This window comes from Equus przewalskii, chromosome 12 (genome assembly GCF_037783145.1).
Source record: "Equus przewalskii isolate Varuska chromosome 12, EquPr2, whole genome shotgun sequence".
NCBI lineage: Eukaryota > Metazoa > Chordata > Mammalia > Perissodactyla > Equidae > Equus > Equus przewalskii.
In genome coordinates, this window is record NC_091842.1 from 3,858,492 (window position 1) to 3,874,499 (window position 16,008).

At 61.9% G+C, this 16,008-nt stretch overlaps 1 protein-coding gene and 1 long non-coding RNA gene across 2 annotated transcripts; one reads left to right on the top strand and one right to left on the bottom strand.

Moving 5' to 3' along the window:
* Positions 1–849: 849 nt before the first annotated feature.
* LOC139074690 (uncharacterized) lies at positions 850–4,580 on the bottom strand. The gene is made up of 3 exons (XR_011524327.1): positions 2,425–4,580; positions 1,578–1,729; positions 850–1,498 (listed from the first exon to the last, which is right to left on the bottom strand). It is a non-coding gene; the product is annotated as an uncharacterized lncRNA (long non-coding RNA).
* A 53-nt stretch (positions 4,581–4,633) lies between these two features.
* On the top strand, positions 4,634–16,008 carry AP5Z1 (adaptor related protein complex 5 subunit zeta 1). Its single transcript, XM_008544205.2, has 17 exons — positions 4,634–4,793; positions 7,739–7,876; positions 7,984–8,170; positions 8,614–8,758; positions 8,863–8,975; positions 9,438–9,609; positions 9,968–10,108; positions 10,411–10,448; positions 10,729–10,891; positions 11,317–11,495; positions 12,255–12,397; positions 12,751–12,891; positions 13,587–13,698; positions 14,038–14,135; positions 14,720–14,852; positions 14,932–15,146; positions 15,404–16,008. The coding sequence occupies exons 1-17, from the start codon at positions 4,753–4,755 to the stop codon at positions 15,672–15,674; spliced, it is 2,430 nt and encodes an 809-aa protein (XP_008542427.2). The 5' UTR covers positions 4,634–4,752; the 3' UTR covers positions 15,675–16,008.

Here is a 16,008-nt window from a genome sequence, read left to right on the forward strand (position 1 = left end):
GGCCGATGTCAGGGGAGATGTGCTCTCTCCCATTTGTCCTCGGTTGCCCCACGCCAGGGGACAAGCACCTGACGAAGACTCGAGCCGTGGGGCACGGCCGTTTCCCCTGAGTCCCCTGCATCTGAGTGTTCGCAGCTCCAGGGACGTGCACACAGCTCACGTCAGCCCGGACACAGTGGGGACCAGTGGCGCCTCCCCTGGCTCCTGTGGGGATGTGCATGGCGGCCTTGCTGATTCTCGGCGCTGAGCGGGACGGGGAGGCAGCTGAGCAGAGGGGGCCGGGCCTGGACCCGGGGGTCAGACAGACCTGGGGTCTAAGTCCAGCCGGGGGCACCCTGACCTGCAGGAAGCTGCGTTTCTGCGTCTGCACAACGGGCAGCCCGCCTCACAGAGCGTCCCATGGATTGAGTGACATGGTGCATGTCAGGTCCTCCTCTTAGGTGCCCGCGGGTTTATAAGCAGGTCACCGTGCGAACGCCTGTGCGTTTCTGCTGCAGACGACCTCTGACTGGGACTGAATGACAGTGGTGTTTGTCACAAGCACATCTTCCGTCAAGGTCCTGTAGTGTTTGTGCGTGTGACCCGTCACCTCATTGAGCCACGGGACTCACCCGCCATCACGAGGCTGGCCCTCGTCCTCACTGCCCTTCACATCCCTCCCCCTCCGCCGGAAGAGGCCACCTGTGAGCCTGAACACACCACGGATGCCTCATAGTTTGCGATCTTATAGCCAAATAGCCAGCAAGAGTGAGAATAGCGAGTTTCGGGAGCTACAGTGGCTAGTTAGCATCTTTTTTAAATGTTTAGTTTTGTTTTTGATTAAGACAACCATTTCTCACCAGCAAGACCTGAAAATAACATTTTATACAAATGTAACTTTTGTAAGAAACAGTCAAATGTTACCCTTGGTGACAGCACTAGGGGCGTGAGTGGGGCGGGAGAGAGAGAGAGAGAATGGTCCCTCGCCCACAGTTGGGTTCTCAGGAAAAGTGGAGCCGCCCTGTGAAGCTGGGAATGCACCAGAGCGAAGCACATGCGTGTCCCCACCAAAAGGCAGACGTGCATCGCAGCTGTGTTCATCGTTGCCCAGGCTTGGGAAACAAACCGCATATTCATCCACAGTGGAGCGGATAAACTGTGGGATCTGCACGCTGGCCTTCACGGCCCCGGACACGGCCATACGAGAACCGCTCCGGCACCACAGCCCGGACGGCGCTCACGGGCCTGAGGCCGCGGGAAGAGCCGGCAGAGGCGGCCACTCTGGCTTCTATTTGTATGAACTGTAAAGAGGCCAAACCAACCGAGGCTGCTCGAAGCGAGGCTGGCGGTTACCTCCGGCAGGGGAGGGGGCTGCTGACTGGAGGGGGCACAAGGCGCAGGGGAAGCTGGCAACGTCCCCTCTCCAATCCTGGCCGTGGCCGCACGGTTCACAGCAGTGGTGTGCTGGAGCCAGCTCACGAGAGCAGCTTGCGAAATCCTCAGGAATTTTGTGAGCCAGCTGTTAAACAAAGCCATTATTAAAATTTTAATAAATTACATTAAAAACAAAGGTACTAAGTACTCCATTCCTCACTTACTGCCATCCGACGGTTGGTCACCTGTGCTCTCCGGGTGACTCCCGTCCATTTATCTGGTGGGCAGACTGCTGCCGCCGCCAGTCTCCTCCCAGCTCTGTCCAGTGACAGCACGTCGGCCGCCTGAAACCAGCCATTGCCGGAGTGTTGCATCCCTGAAATTGTCAAACGTATAAATCACCCTCCTTCCAGGAGAGCCAGCTACCCGTTGACCAGCACACCCGAGTTAGAGAAGCGTGGAACACGGAGTTCATTTAAGATTTGTGCACTTGCTGGACCTTTCACCTTAATAAAGACTTCCTTTTCAGCTCTGAAACCCATGTTGGAACTCCCTTCCGGGCCTCCCATTTCCTAGGTCTAAATGCAGTCGCTTGGAATTTGATTCGTACTCGGTGGCTCAAGTAAACCAGCAAACTCCCACCAAAAACCGCCTGTCGTCGTTCAGCCGCTGTGGTAGCTTCAGCCCCGACCTCCTCTGCTCTGCAGCGTGACTCTGGGGCTGGCGCTCTGTAGACCCATCTCTGCTCTGCCAGCCCCTCCCTGTCAGGCCAGCCCACGCGACACGGGCGCTCGAGGGGACCGGCAGGCAGGAGGATGCTTCCTGCTCCTGGAGACTTCCGTCCGCAGGTGTTCTGGCCACAGTGGTGGACTGCAGTCGAACTTCCGGCCCAACAGGGCCGGCCACCTTGTGCCTCCTCCAGGGTCGAGTCAGCTCGGTGGGACCCCTCTGCCAGGCTCCACCCTCCTCCCCCTGTCCCCTCACTGTTAGGAGCAGCTGCTCTCCCTGCTCCCTCTCAGTTCTTTGATACTTGGTTGACAGTTCTTTACGTGGAAGCTTCTAATAAAATACCTGAGTGCCTTCCGTCTCCTGGCCGGCCGCCGGCTGACTCAGTGCCGACCTCGCCCGGCCTCTGCGTCCCGGCCTCTGGAACACCACTCGGGTCTGAAGCTAGAAAGCTTCTCCTAGGTTTCTTCCCACTCCTCTGGCCATCCTCAGCAGGCCGTGGACAGAGTGGCCGCAGGCTTTGACCTGGAGTCCACCTGCCGGCTCAGTTCCCTCCTCAGCTTACAGGTGAGTGACTTTGGGCACCTTAACCACTTTTTTAGCTTCAGTCAACTCACCCTTCAAATGGTAGTAATAAAACTCTGCTGAGAGCGTCCCCCAGTTAGAGATCATGGGCGTCCAGTGCTTTGCGTGCAGGCTCTCCATGGAGACTGCCGGGAGCCAGCTGCCCTTGTCGGTTCCTTTCCTCTTTACCCTGCGGCTCAAGGGTTGGGTGGGGGGGACCTCATTCCACAAGCTCCCTGGGCAGCAGCACCGTCCCGGCCTCGCTCACCACCGCTGGCCCCCATCTCTTCATCCTCAGCACCAGTCGCCCTCAACATCTCCACTTGGGCACCTGAAGGGCATCTCAGAACCACCAAGTCTGGAATTCCTACAGACGGGTGCCTGGCCCGTGCTCCCTCCGTTCACCCTCCTGTCCTCCATTCAGGTGTCTTCTCTGTCCCTCCGAGGCCGCCCTGGCCCACCCATCCATTGAACACCCAGCTCTCCCACTGCACTGCTCCGTTTTCTTCCACAGCATCTACCACGACAGGCTTGTGTGTAAGTTTGTATACTTGATACCTGTCGTCCTTGTTGACTGTAAATTCCGTGACGGCAGGGACTTGGCCGTCCCCGTTCACTCTTCCCAGAACCTAAAGCACTGCCTCACACAGCTAGGGACTCGTCACTGCTTGTCCACTAACCACCTCCACAGACCTCCCAGTCCTGTCCTGCCCCAGGGCCAAGTGCGTGGCAGCACCCGGTGAGGCAGAAACCGCTGCTGCCTTGCATTTCCCATTCCTCCTCCAGCCCCCAAAGCCATCGCTCTCCAGGTCCTACAAACCCTAGCCCGGAGCGGTGGCTGAATCTGCCTGCTTCTCCATCCTCGTGGCCTTGACCTAGCTCGGCAACTGTTCCAGAACCAGGTTCGTTTTTGCCCGCCACCCAGAAAGCCACACACCAAGACGACAAGACTGCAGCAGAGAGAGGGTTTAATCACAAGGCAGCCATGTGAGGAAGCGAGAGAACGAGTCTCAAATCTGCCTCCTCGAAAATAGGGACTCAGGGATATTTATGGGATGGGGCGCAAGGTGGTCTGAAATGTGGAGATAGATGACCAGAGGCAGAAGGAGTGAGGTAATTGATGAGCCGCACAAGCAAGGTCAGGCCTCCTGCCTCTGCGTGGGACACATGCTCACAAAATGATGGCGTTGGCATGATCTGACAGTGGAGTTTATAGCCTCTTGACAGCAGAAGGTCACTTATCAGGCACCTGTGTGGGCCCGGTTGATGGGTTGGTGGTCTCAACCAGCCTGAACTGGACAAGGGGTCCTAATTCCTGGAAAACATCTCAAACACCCATTACTATGGCGACTCAGGTGGCCAGGGAGATGTTGTCTGTAGGAGCCTAGTGGGAGCCAGATGGCATATTGCCTAAGCAGCACAGTTAACAACGAGTGGGTTAAGCAGCTAAAAGCTGTAATTGCAAAAAAGAAAAAACCCAAATCATCCATGGCTAACTGTTTACCAGTTTCACAGCCTCCCCCTCTCCCCTGGACCACTGATGGCCCCAGCCCATCCCTTCTCTATCCCGCCCCAGACACCAGGCTCCCTGGGCGGCAGAAGCCACAGGCAGCAGCCTCCAGGCGCTCCCAGTCCGAGGCCCACCCCTCCGCACCCCTGTCCGCCTCCCTCCGGGCTCTCCTGGCTCAGGCCCTGGGAGGCTTCCTCCTAGGACCCCGCTGAGTTAGGCTGGGCCGCGCTGGTCAGCGGGACGGTCACCGCCCGCGTCCCCGCGCAGCCTGCAGGGCGGACGTGCTGCGGCCGGCCAGCTTCTAGAGTTACCGGACGTTCACCGTCCTCCCCGGGCCTGCGGCACCCCGGGCTGTGAAGCAGACCCCGACGGCCTGCGGGCACGGCGCGGGCAGAGCAGGAGCTTTAAAGCAGCTGGTACAGCCTGTGGGAGGGGCTAGAGGCACGTGGGCTGGCAGAAGCCCCGCCCAAGCCCATTGGTCGGCGGCCCGCCCACGTGACGCGGCACGTGACGCGACCCGGAAGCCGGCGGTGCTGCGGCCCTGCGCCCTGCTCCCGGCTCCCGGCTCCCGGCTCCCGGCTCCCGGCGGCTGCGGCGGGATGTTCTCGGCGGGGGCGGAGAGTCTGCTCCGACAGGCCAGGTGCGCCGGCCCTTCCTGGGGGGCGCCGGGGGCGGCCTGAGCGCGGGGCCGGGGCGCGGCGACTCCCAGGAGGCCGCCTGCTCCCGCTCCCCAGGCGGGGACGGGGAGACCGCGCCGGCCAGGCTCGGGGCGAGGAGGCCCGCGAGGGTCGAGCGGCCCCCGGAGGAGGTGGCGCCGGAGCAGCGCCCCGGTGGATGGGTGGCGATGGAGTGGTGTGGGACCCGCCGCTTGATTGGCCAAAGGCAGGAAGCAGGGTAGCCAGGAGCTGTCAGCTGCTGCAGGTCGGGAGCGCAAAGCTGCAGAGAGGCTCGGGGGCTTGGAGTGAGCCGTGCGAGCTCCGTGCGCCAAGCTCAGGAGTTGGAACCCTCCGAGGGCTTCGGGGAGCCGTGGAGGGTTTTGTGATCCAGAGAGATCGCTCTCCTGAGGACGCCCTGAGTGGTCTTCCAGCGGGGAGCTGACTCTGGGCTCCCCTAACTAGTCAGTAGCCCCTTCCTCACCAGCTAACCAGTAGTGGGAGAAAGCAGAATGTAGGCTAGAACCAAAACCCCACAGTCCATCAGACAGCCTAAGACTTGAGGGTACTTGTGTAAAAGAGGAAAATGCAGCCAGAACCACAAGCCCCTGGTGAACTTTAAAAAAAAAAAAAAAAAACCTGAAAAGCAGGCTTCGGAGCTGGACCAGTGGGTGGGAAAGACTGGATGGCCGCGGCTGCTGTGATTATAGGGCGGCAAGATCTTGAATGCACATTAGGGTCTAAAGGCTGTGGACAGGGCAAAAGTCTATGGTCAAAACAAGCCTTGAAAGTCTGTTAGGGAAGCATTTCATGGATTTGCAGCACCATCTCCCAATAAGTCCAACGTCGTCTGTCTGTTTTTCCATATTGGAGAAATAGTCCAATATTCAGGTTCCAGTATTCCAATTCAAGTTCACTTAAATTTAGGGGCTGTGTTAAGTGAAAAAATAGATATCTTTCAATTCTAGCATCTCACTCAACATGCAGCAGGTTCACCCCAAAGTCCTTGCCAAGAGGCAGGTGAGAACTGAGACCCACTCAGAGCCCCATCGGGTTGACCCCTCCCAACTCACCTTCCGCTCAAGGTCACAAATTCAGGGAATGAAAGGCAGAAGGAAGAGCCCTCACTATTCAACTTTGTATTTCTGTTGCTCTGTCTTGGGTGGGTTGAGGGTAGGGCATGGGTAAATATCTGTAAGTAAAACGTATGAGGTATACAGTTTCTCTGTTAGATTTGAGGAGAGTTAAAAACTATCAGTTCTTACCAGTTTCCACTATATATTTTATTTTAATGAAACTTGTGATTTTTGGTGGCACTTTAAATGGCTAAGCTGTGGGAGTTGGGATTTGGAGTGAATTTTAGTTTCCCTCAATTTTTCAGAGATGGAAAGCAGGGGCGGGAAAAGTCATCAGAAGCATTTCTTGTAAGCTGAAGAATAAGGGAAGAAAGGGGAGTGCACCAGGTCAGGGGAAGTTTCCAGAAGCGCAGGACAACTAATCAGAAGCTCGAGTGAGGCATTACCAGCCCGGGAAGGAGTCAGGAGCATTTCAGGCAGAGGGTCGGTGCGAAGGGTCAGAAGCAGGAGGAACAGGACTCGTCGGCTCCTGAAGGAGTGAGGAGGGCCGGGCCTTGCAAGGCTGGTGGCGTCCGTACGAGTGTGGGTTTGAAAGCAGCGGGGAGCCAAGGGTTTGAGCAGATTGGCCTTTTAGGAAGAATCTTGTGATTTGGAGAGTGTCCTGGACGGGATTAATTTGGGATGAGGGGTCCCACCGTTCTGGGAAAGGTTCTCCATCATAATTGCGAGACAGTCTGGTAGCTGCTCCCTCCGTCTCATTGTCACAGTCGGAAGCAGACCTGGCCCCGGCCTCTCATCTTGCTGTCTCCCTCTCCTCGCCTGCGTGTGCCTTTTCTTTAGATTGTGGGTGACTGGACCCAACTCTGGATAAATGAGCTAAAACAATGCAGACTGTGGGGCGGGGGGCGGGGGGTTGGGGGGCGGGGGGCGGGGGGTGGCAGTGTTGAGGAGTGGTGGGAAGTCCATGGGGGTTACCTGCCAGCCTTCCAAGTCAGAACAGGAAACACAAGAGGCCACCCCAGGCCCCCAGCTCCAGGTGTTCCCCGAACCTTCTCATCAGCCCCAGAGGCAGGGGACACCCTTTCTCTTGGTTCAAAACTCCGGATTCCTGAGCTCAAGCTTGGGGGTGGTGGGTGAGGACACAGCTGGGTGGGGGCTTCTCTGAGAGCCCCCAGAGGTCCCTAGAACAGTGACTTGTTGGCAAGTTACCTTTCCTTGCCTTTTGGACTGAAATAGAAACCTACAACCAGGTTTCCTGTTGGAGACGTTGTCAGTATCTTACCTCATCGATGCTCAGTGGCTCCATTTTTTAACTAAACAGGTTAAGTCTTAGAGTCAGAAACCATAACTGGCTTGTCTTACCATGCATCATAATATTTATCCTTTAATATGTAAGATTTGAGTCTTGTTCCCAGAGGTGAAAGGCTCGCTGAAGGAATCTTATGAAAAGCAACTTGTCTTAGACTAAATTTCCCTTACTTTTGGATGAGACTCCTAAAGTCAATCGATTTACTTCTGCTCCTGAGAGAACACAGTCTGAATGTGTGAGGCCTCTGTTAATGAGGTTTGTCGTCGCAAACTGCTGGGGCCATGGTCTCCCCAACAGCCCTGCCCGGCAGGGGCAGGAGTGTCCCCGTACATCCTGGGTCCCAGGGAGCGAGGGGCCGGGTCAGGGAGCCAGCTGGTGGATTGAGTACAGAGGCGTCAAGGGCTGGTGGTCGCTCTCCTCTCCCGACACCCAGCTTGCTCTGCTCAGTGGGGATTTTCCCCCAGCCCGAGAGTCATTCTCTTGCAGCTCAAGGCAGCCTTTCTGGGTCCCTCGATGCCAGGTCGCTGACACGGTCTTCTTCGCTTAGGGAGATCCCAGATGAGGAGCTGAAGAAGTTCTGTTCCCGGGTCAGCAAGCTGCTGCAGAAGGAGGACGTGGGGCCCGAGGCCATTGACGCCCTGCAGAGGCTCTTCCTTATCGTCTCGGCCACCAAATACAGCAGGAGGTGAGTGTGAGCATCTCTGGGGTGTGGCAGGCCCCAGGCAGGGGCACCCCGTCCGGGAGCTCTTGCGGTGGTGTGACGTGCCGCCCGCCATGGTCTCGCCGTCCCAGGCTGGAACAGACGTGTGTGGACCTGCTGCAGACCACGCTCTGCTCGCCCGCATGCCCCGAGCAGCTCCAGCTTCTCTGCGCCGCCATCCTGAGAGAGAGATCGCCCTGCGACAGCCTGCGTCTGTCCTGTGAGCACGTGCAGAATGCGCGGCAGCTGAGCCTGGTGGCCTCTGTGCTGTTGGCCCAGGTAACGCGACTGTCACCATCCACTCGGCTGCCTGCCCTTTTGGCCCTGGGGCCTCAGAGAACCCGCAGGCCGGCCTGTGGTCCCCAAAGGGGAGCTGACTTGCCGCGCGGGCGGGCTCGGTCTGGCTTCCCCTTGCCTTTGACCGTTTTTATGGCTGCCTCGGCTGTGGCAGGACACCCGGCGCTCGGATTCATCTGGAATGAGCAGAAACACCTGCCTCCTCACCCTCCCCATCCCCACCTTCCCCCTCCTTTCTAGGGAAGTAGCTGGGACTCTGAAGGCTAATTCAGGCCGCACCATCAGAGGTGGCACTGTGACATCAATGACACTGATAGAGCGGCAGCCGTCAGAGTTTGGCAGTCCCCTTTCCCGAGATTTCAGAGGAAAAGACCTGTCCTTCAAGCTCTCAGGCGAGTCACATTCCACCTGCGTTGGGTTTGCAGGGTGACAAACAGCAGGAGGTCAGAAGCGTGGGCCAGCACGTCTTCCGAGTCCTCGAGAGCCGGCAGCCGGAGGGGCCCAGTCCAAGGCCCCTCCTTCCCGTTGTGACGAAGGTCATTGGCCTCGCCCCTGGCGCCCTCCAGGAAGGTATTCACCCTCCTCGGGCAGGCCTGAGGGCATGGCCTCTGTTGGCAGAGTCTGTGGGATGGAGCTGGTTCCCACGGCACTGACCCCTCCCCGCTCCCCCCCAGACCAGACCAACCTGCTCAGCAAGCGGCTGGTGGACTGGCTCCGCTATGCCAGCCTGCAGCAAGGGCTGGCGCACTCCACGGGGGGCTTCTTCTCCACGCCCAGGGGCCGGCAGGTGAGCAGGAGACGCTGGAAGAACCTCCCTGTCCCTCGGCCGCTGTTGCCGGCCTTGCCCACAGGGTCCTGGCGCCTCCTGCCCTGGTTCCAGAATGATCCCTCCTTTCTGATTCTCCTCAGGCGGGCGAGGGGGCGGTGCTTTGGGTCACACGGGGTCACAGCCCCCCAGCCCATGACGCGGTGCCTGTTGAGGCCCGGAGCCTGTTGGTGGGGCTCACTTATCCGACGGAGGGCCATATTGTTAACTCAGATGCCGGTGTGTGCGCGCCTTACAAAGGGTGGGCGCTTCTAGTTTTAGAAGAGTGTGGACGCCCAGTTTGGTGCAAGGACAGGGCCGGGCAGGGGTACACGCAGCCTCGTCTTGGCCCTCCCAAATACCTGGGAGCCTGCGGCCTTTCCCGGCCACAGCCCCCAGCCCAGGGGTCCTGCGACACCCCCCATCCCTCCTTGCCTCCCGCAGCCGGGCCCTGTCACCGAGGTGGACGGGGCGGTGGCCACAGATTTCTTCACGGTGCTGTCCACGGGCCAGCACTTCACAGAGGACCAGTGGCTGAACGTGCAGGCCTTCTCCATGCTGCGGGCGTGGCTGCTGCACAGCGGCCCCCCGGGCGGCCCCGGCGCGCCCGACACAGGTGGGCCACGGGCTGGGGCTGGGGGACCCGGGTATCCCTGGGTTATGTTGGCCGCTTGGCTGAGCCGCTAGGCTCCCAGATATGTCGGGAGCCAGAGTTATCCTGTAGGGGCAGAGGTCACAACGTTGTTCGGGCAGCTTCACTGAACTCCCCCTCTGCACGGCGGCCAGTGGTTTAGACCGTCTGGACCCCTGGGGGGAACCCAGTGTCACTGAGGGCGTAGATGAGGGTGACGGCGGCCGAGGCCAGGCAGGGGCCCAGTGCCGTGTCACCTGCAACGGCGGCTCTCTTCCCACCCTCGGGCCGGGCCGGCCGGTCCTCGCAGGCTCTCCTGCTGAGCGCCTGTCCTCTCTTCCAGACGACAGGTCGGAGCTGGAGGGCTCCACCCTGTCCGTGCTCTCGGCCGCCTCCACCGCCAGCCGCCTGCTGCCCCCCCAGGAGCGGCTGCGGGAGAAGGCCTTTGAGTACTGCCAGCGCCTCATCGAGCAGAGTAACCGCCGTGAGTCCCGGGGCCCTTCCGCGGGGGCTGCCTCAGCTGCTCCAGGGCGGCTGCTGTTTTCTGACATCAAGCCCCGGGAGCTCGGCCTTGGGCAGCACCCGTCCTGGGCTCCTCTGGGCTGCGTCCCCAGCCCACCAGGCATCAGACTCCAGCTCCCCTGGGAGGGGCGGCTCTTTGCTAGCCCTGTCTTGTTCCTCTGCTCCCGGTGGTGGGGTCTCTCCTCCAGCTGCCAGAACACAGTGTGCCTTCTCATTGGCCTGTGATGCTGAAACAGAGACCAGATAACCTTCTTCCTCCCCCAGGAGCCCTGAGGAAGGGAGATGCTGACCTGCAGAAAGCTGTAGGTGCCCAGAGGGGCGGGGGAAGAATGGGGGGCAGGGGGGCTGGCGGACCGGGGGCCAGGGGGGCTGGAAATACCTGGGGGCAGGAGGACAGGGGGGCTGGAAGGACCAGGCGGGTCAGGAGGGCAGGGGGGCTGGGGAGCTGGAAGGACCGGGGTGGGGGGGCAGGAAGGCAGGGGTCTGGGGGGCTGGAAGGACCAGGGAGGCAGGAGGGCCGGGGGGCAGGGGGCGGGCAGGGGCTCGCACCGGCTCCTCTGAGCAGCCTGGGCGTCCCCGCAGTGCCTGGTGGAGGCGGTGCTGGTGCTGGACGTGCTCTGCAGGCAGGACCCCTCCTTCCTGTACCGCACCCTCTCCTGCCTGAAGGCCTTGCACGCGCGGCTCTGTGGGGACCCGGCGTGCGTGCGGGCGCTGCTGCCCGTCGCCCAGTTCTTCCTGAACCACGGTGAGCCCCCTCGGCCCAGTCCCGGGGCGGCCCTCTCTGCGCGTGGCCCCCCTCCTCCCTTTGTCTGTTGGTCAGCGCTGCTTTGACCCACTGGACCGCCAGCACTGGGCGGCTGGGGCTTGGGGGTGGGGATTGTGAAGTGCGTTTACGCAGGGAATTCAAATGCCGTCAATTTTGTGTCGATCTCAAAACTCTCTTTGCCGTGAGAGTTCCTGACAGTTTCCGGAAGGTGCCGTGAAACCAGCCCCTTCCTGAGAACGGTCACATCGTGTTGCTAGGCGTGGCTGGGTGACACTCGTGGCCGTGGAGCCTGGCCCGAGACTGCAGGCCCCCCCCCGCCACCCCTGGCAGGAGAGGCATCCACGGGTCGGGCCGGCTGCTCCTCGGGCCTCCCGCCCTGACTCCCTGGCCCCCGTGCCTCTCAGGGGAGGCAGCCGCCGTGGACACCGAAGCCATCTACCAGCACCTGTTCACCAGGATCCCCTCCGAGCTCTTCCACAGCCCCATGCTGGCCTTCGAGTTCGTCCAGTTCTGCAGGGACAACCTCCCCCTGTTCGGCAGAAGCCTCGGCATCCTCAAGTTGAGCTTCCCCAATCTCTTCAAGGCACGTGCCATTGTCCTGGGGCCGGGGCGGGAGCTGGGGGCTGGGGCGGGGGTGCGCTAGGCCCCCGGCTCTCCCCTCTGCCCTCGGGGCCTCCGGGCGGGTCCTGGCTGTGACCACAGGGCCTGGTGGCTCCCAGGCCTCGGGGGAGGTGGCCTGGACCACAGGGCAGAGAGAGGTGTGGGCGGCCCGGGCGTCCACACATGACGTATAGACAGCGTGGCCGTCAGGGGAGCCTCGCGCCTATCCTCCTTAGGCAGGCATCGTAGGGCCCAACTGTGGGTTAGCGCCCACAGAATCCGTGCGGATTGAGCATCCTCGGATCTCCACCTGGGAGCCCTGCCTCCTGTGTTCAACCCTCTGGTACTGGTGGCTTTTGATGGCTCTTTGGGGACTGGCACGTCACCACATGGCCTTTTCAAAATCAATTGGAGACTTTGTCCTTTAATCAGAGAAAAGCGATGAGAAGTGGAAAGTGACTGATTTAATTGTTGGTCCGAAAGGGAACGCAGAAGCGAAAAGAACAGCGAAGTAAAAAATCGAAGGGGTATTTTCAGACACATGGGTCACAGTGAAACATGGCAAGGTGGAGGGACCAACGCAGACGCCCCCTGCCAGATGGCAGCGCACCCGTGACGGCAGCTGTGAGGTCATGACCGGCTCTCCCCCTCTGCAGCCGGCCCCTAGGCGCCTGCTGCTGGGCTGCACACACCACCCTCGGCCTCCCGGCTCCCACCCGAGCTGCCCTGCTTGTCCCCGCAGTTCCTGGCCTGGAACAGCCCACCCCTCACCTCTGAGTTTGTGGCGCTGCTCCCGTCGCTGGTCGACGCCGGCACGGCTGTGGAGATGCTGCACACGCTGCTGGACCTGCCCTGTCTGACCGCGGCCCTGGACCTGCAGCTCAGGTGACCTCTTGGTCCCCACTGCCAGCCCCGCCTGGTTGTGCATGCCCGGCCCCTCCTCACCGGTCCCCCTGCCCGGCCAGCACGGTCCTCCTTCTCTCTCCCCCGGCTCCTCTCTGCTGTGTGGAGTGAGCTGCCTGCCAGGCTGAGCACCTCTCTGTGGCTCCTGGTCGCCCACAGACGCAGCCCCAGAGCCCTGGAGCCCTCAGCCCGTCTCCCACTCAGCGGGCCCCTGCCCGACCCTGTGGGCGCCAGACCCCCAGGCCCTTCCTGGTTACCCGGGGGCTCATCGCTGACTCAGGGCACCATGGAGTTACCGTAACGTCAGCCCGGCCTTGGTGGCTGTCCCCTCACAGGTTGTCACAGGCTGCATCTGAGAGGCCGCTCTGGGACGCCTCCCTCAGAACCCCCGCCTGCCTGGAGGCCTTGCGCGACTCACGGTTCCAGGGTCTCTTCCAGCACCTGCTGCGTGCTCAGGCCGCAGGAACCACAGAGAGGTGGGGGCTGCTCGGGCGGGGACCCCAGGGTGGGCCTCACTGCTGGGCGCCGCAGGCCCCACGGCCCCGCTCAGGGCTCAAGAGCACCCTGAGGGTTCTGCGCAGCCGGAGCCCACTCTTGGGGCAGCCAGGCCCTCGTCGCCACCCTGGGCCTTGCGCCTGCTGACCTGGAGAGACAGCCTTGGCACCCCACCACACAGGCGCTGGCCATGTCGCCAAGTACTCGCTGGGCACCGGGCCTCGTGCTCAGCTCTCTGTTCCCAGTTCAGTCCTCATAACCCCACGAGATAGGCGCTGTGTGGACTCCATTCGACAGGGAGAAACTGAGGCATAGCACAGCTTAGGAGCAGGATGGCCAGGACTGGAACAGGCCTGCTGACCCCAGGCCCGGGCAGCGGCAGCCCCGTGCCAGCCCTGCCCATGTCCCGTGGACACAGGGCTGCCCGGAGAAGCGAGTGGCTGATGACAGGAGTGAGGCTCGGCAGCGTGGGATGCGCATGGTGACAGAGCCACCTCCTCTGATGAGGTGATGCAGGCACTGTCAGATCGCAGTCCAGGCCACAGCCCACCGGCCGCCTCCCTTCCTGCAGCCCCGGCCTGGGGCTCACCCGGTCCCCGTGTTCAGAGCGAATCCGTGGGCACCGCTGGGCCAGGGGCGGTGGGGGTGGCGCTCAGCAGACCACCTGTGTCCCCAGGTTAGCACCGCTCCACCAGCTGCTGCAGCCCCTGGCCGGCTGTGCCCGTGTGGTCCAGTGCGCCGAGGCGGTGCCCACCCTGCTCCAGGCCTTCTTCTCGGCGGTGACCCAGGTGAGCCCCCCCTAGGCCCCATCCCCCAGCCTCACACCCCCAGGCAGAGGGGCTGCCCAGAGCGAGGGCTGTGGCCTTGCCCTCACCCTTTGCTGAGCTTCAGCTGCCCCGGTGGCAAGAAAGGCTAATCTGCGGAGGATCGTGGGAGTCCCCGTGCAAGGGCTGCACCGGCCAGCCCCGGCCAGGGTCCTGTCCCTCCCATCTGGCCCGGCCCCGCCCCAGACAGGGGGCACGTGAGCAGCCCCGGGGCGGGCGGAAAGAGCCAGGGCCAGAGTGGCTGCGGCAGAAGATGCTGTTGGCTGGGGTGGCACTGAGCCGGCCTCTCGCTCTGGACCGCAGTTTGCCGACGGGGCCCTGACCACCCAGCTGGCACTGCTGCTCCTGGAGAGAAGCGACTCACTCTTCCAGGTCCCCCAGTACGAAGCCCGAGTACACAGGTGTGTCCCCGCTGTCGGCCTGTGAGGCTTCACCCCTCCCACAGCTCGAGGGCCACGGCCCTGGAGCTTTCCCTGACCCCACAACTTGCTCGGCACAGCCCCGACTCCCCGCTTTCTCCCTGGGGTCACTGCAGCACCGCTCTCCCTGGGCGGGGCCTCGGCCCCTCTTCCAGCTGTCCCCAGCAGTTCACATCCTGCCACCCCCAGCACCCCCCCCAGACCCAGCCCGGGTGCTTCCTGGGTCACTGCACAGACTCCCCTGTTCCCAATCCAGAATGTTCCTGTGTCCGTCCCTCCTCTCTCAAGCCTGTTATCTTCAGCACTGGCCTAAGTCCCTCTTCCGTGGAGGTTTTCAGACCATCTGTGACCCTTTCTGAGGGCCTGATACAAGCAGGCATGTCCCCACTCCCATCTCGGGCCTTGGACTGAGTACAGAGCGGCCCAGCCTCCTCCCAGTGGGCCATAGGTTACTTCAGGGGCCGAACGAGGCTGTCCTGTCCGCCCCTGTTTCTTGTTCTGGATGGGGGGCCGTGGGTCTGGGGTCTCGAGGGGCCTGCCGCAGCCCACGAGTGTCCTCCCGGCAGGGTGCTGAGCTCCCAGTTCCTGGTCCTGTGCAAGCTGCACCCCTCCCTGGTGGTCGAGCTGGCGAAGGAGCTCCTGGAGTTCGTGGGCAGCGGGCGCGGCATCCACGGCACAGGGAGCATGCTGACCTCCGTGGTAAGGCCACCCTGCTGCCGCCCGGCTCTCTCCCAACCCCAGAGGCCCGGCCGGGGGCTGAGGCGCTGTGCCCCCGCAGGTGTGGGCCATCGGCGAGTACCTCTCGGTGTCCTGGGACCGGCGCTGCACCGTGGAGCAGATCAACAAGTTCTTTGAAGGCCTGGAGGCCCTGCTGTTCGAGGTCACCCAGTCCCGCCCCTCTGCCACCCTGCCCAAGTGTCCACCCCAGGTCATCACTGTGCTCATGACAACGCTGACCAAGCTGGCCTCCCGGAGCCAAGACCTGATCCCCAGGTACCGGTCAGGGTCCCCATGGGGAAAGCACAAGGGATCAGGGGTCTGCCCTGGCCCAGGCGCCCGGACACAGGGTCAGCAGCACAAGGTTCCGGTGGGCGCAGGTGGCGTGGGCTGTGTCAGCACTGTCACCCCACTTCCCCGAGCTAAAGCCACACTAGCTGGGTGTCTCGGGTGGCTGGGCCCCTCCACAAGACCCTTTTGCACGGGAGGGGTATGTCTGCAGCTGACTGGCCTGGGGCCCCCCGTGTCCCCAGGGTCTCTCTGTTCCTGTCAAAGATGAGGACCCTGGCCCAGAGCCCGGCCACGAGCTCCATGCACGGTGAGGAGGACGCGGGCGCCGTCCGCACGCGGGCCACCGAGCTGCTGAACCTGCTGAAGATGCCCAGCGTGGCCCAGTTCGTGCTCACACCCAGCGTGGAGGTGTCCCAGCCCCGCTATCACCGCGACACCAACACGGCCCTGCCCCTGGCCCTGTGCACCATCAGCCGGCTGGCGGAGAAGGAGGCGGGCCTCCTGCCGGGGTGAGAGGACGGCCACCAGGACTGAGAGCCTGAATCAGGGCAGGCTGAGGCTTTGTGATCCGAGAGGAAATGAGGAGGGCGTTAGGCCCAGGGAGGAGGCTGGGGGGTCTTGGTCCTCAGTGCTGGGCGGGGCTGTCCCGTGCACACGCATGGGTGCTTGTGTCTGTAAACCCTTTCTCCTGTGACATGCTGAGCTGTGTGGTGCGACAGCTCTGACTCGTGGCTTTAGCTGGACGGCAGCTGCCTGGTCTGTGTCCTGCTGTTCCTTGTCTGGGGGCAGTTGGGGGCCAGAAGAGGTACAGCAAAAATAAATCCCCTTTAACAAGGATCTGCATGAA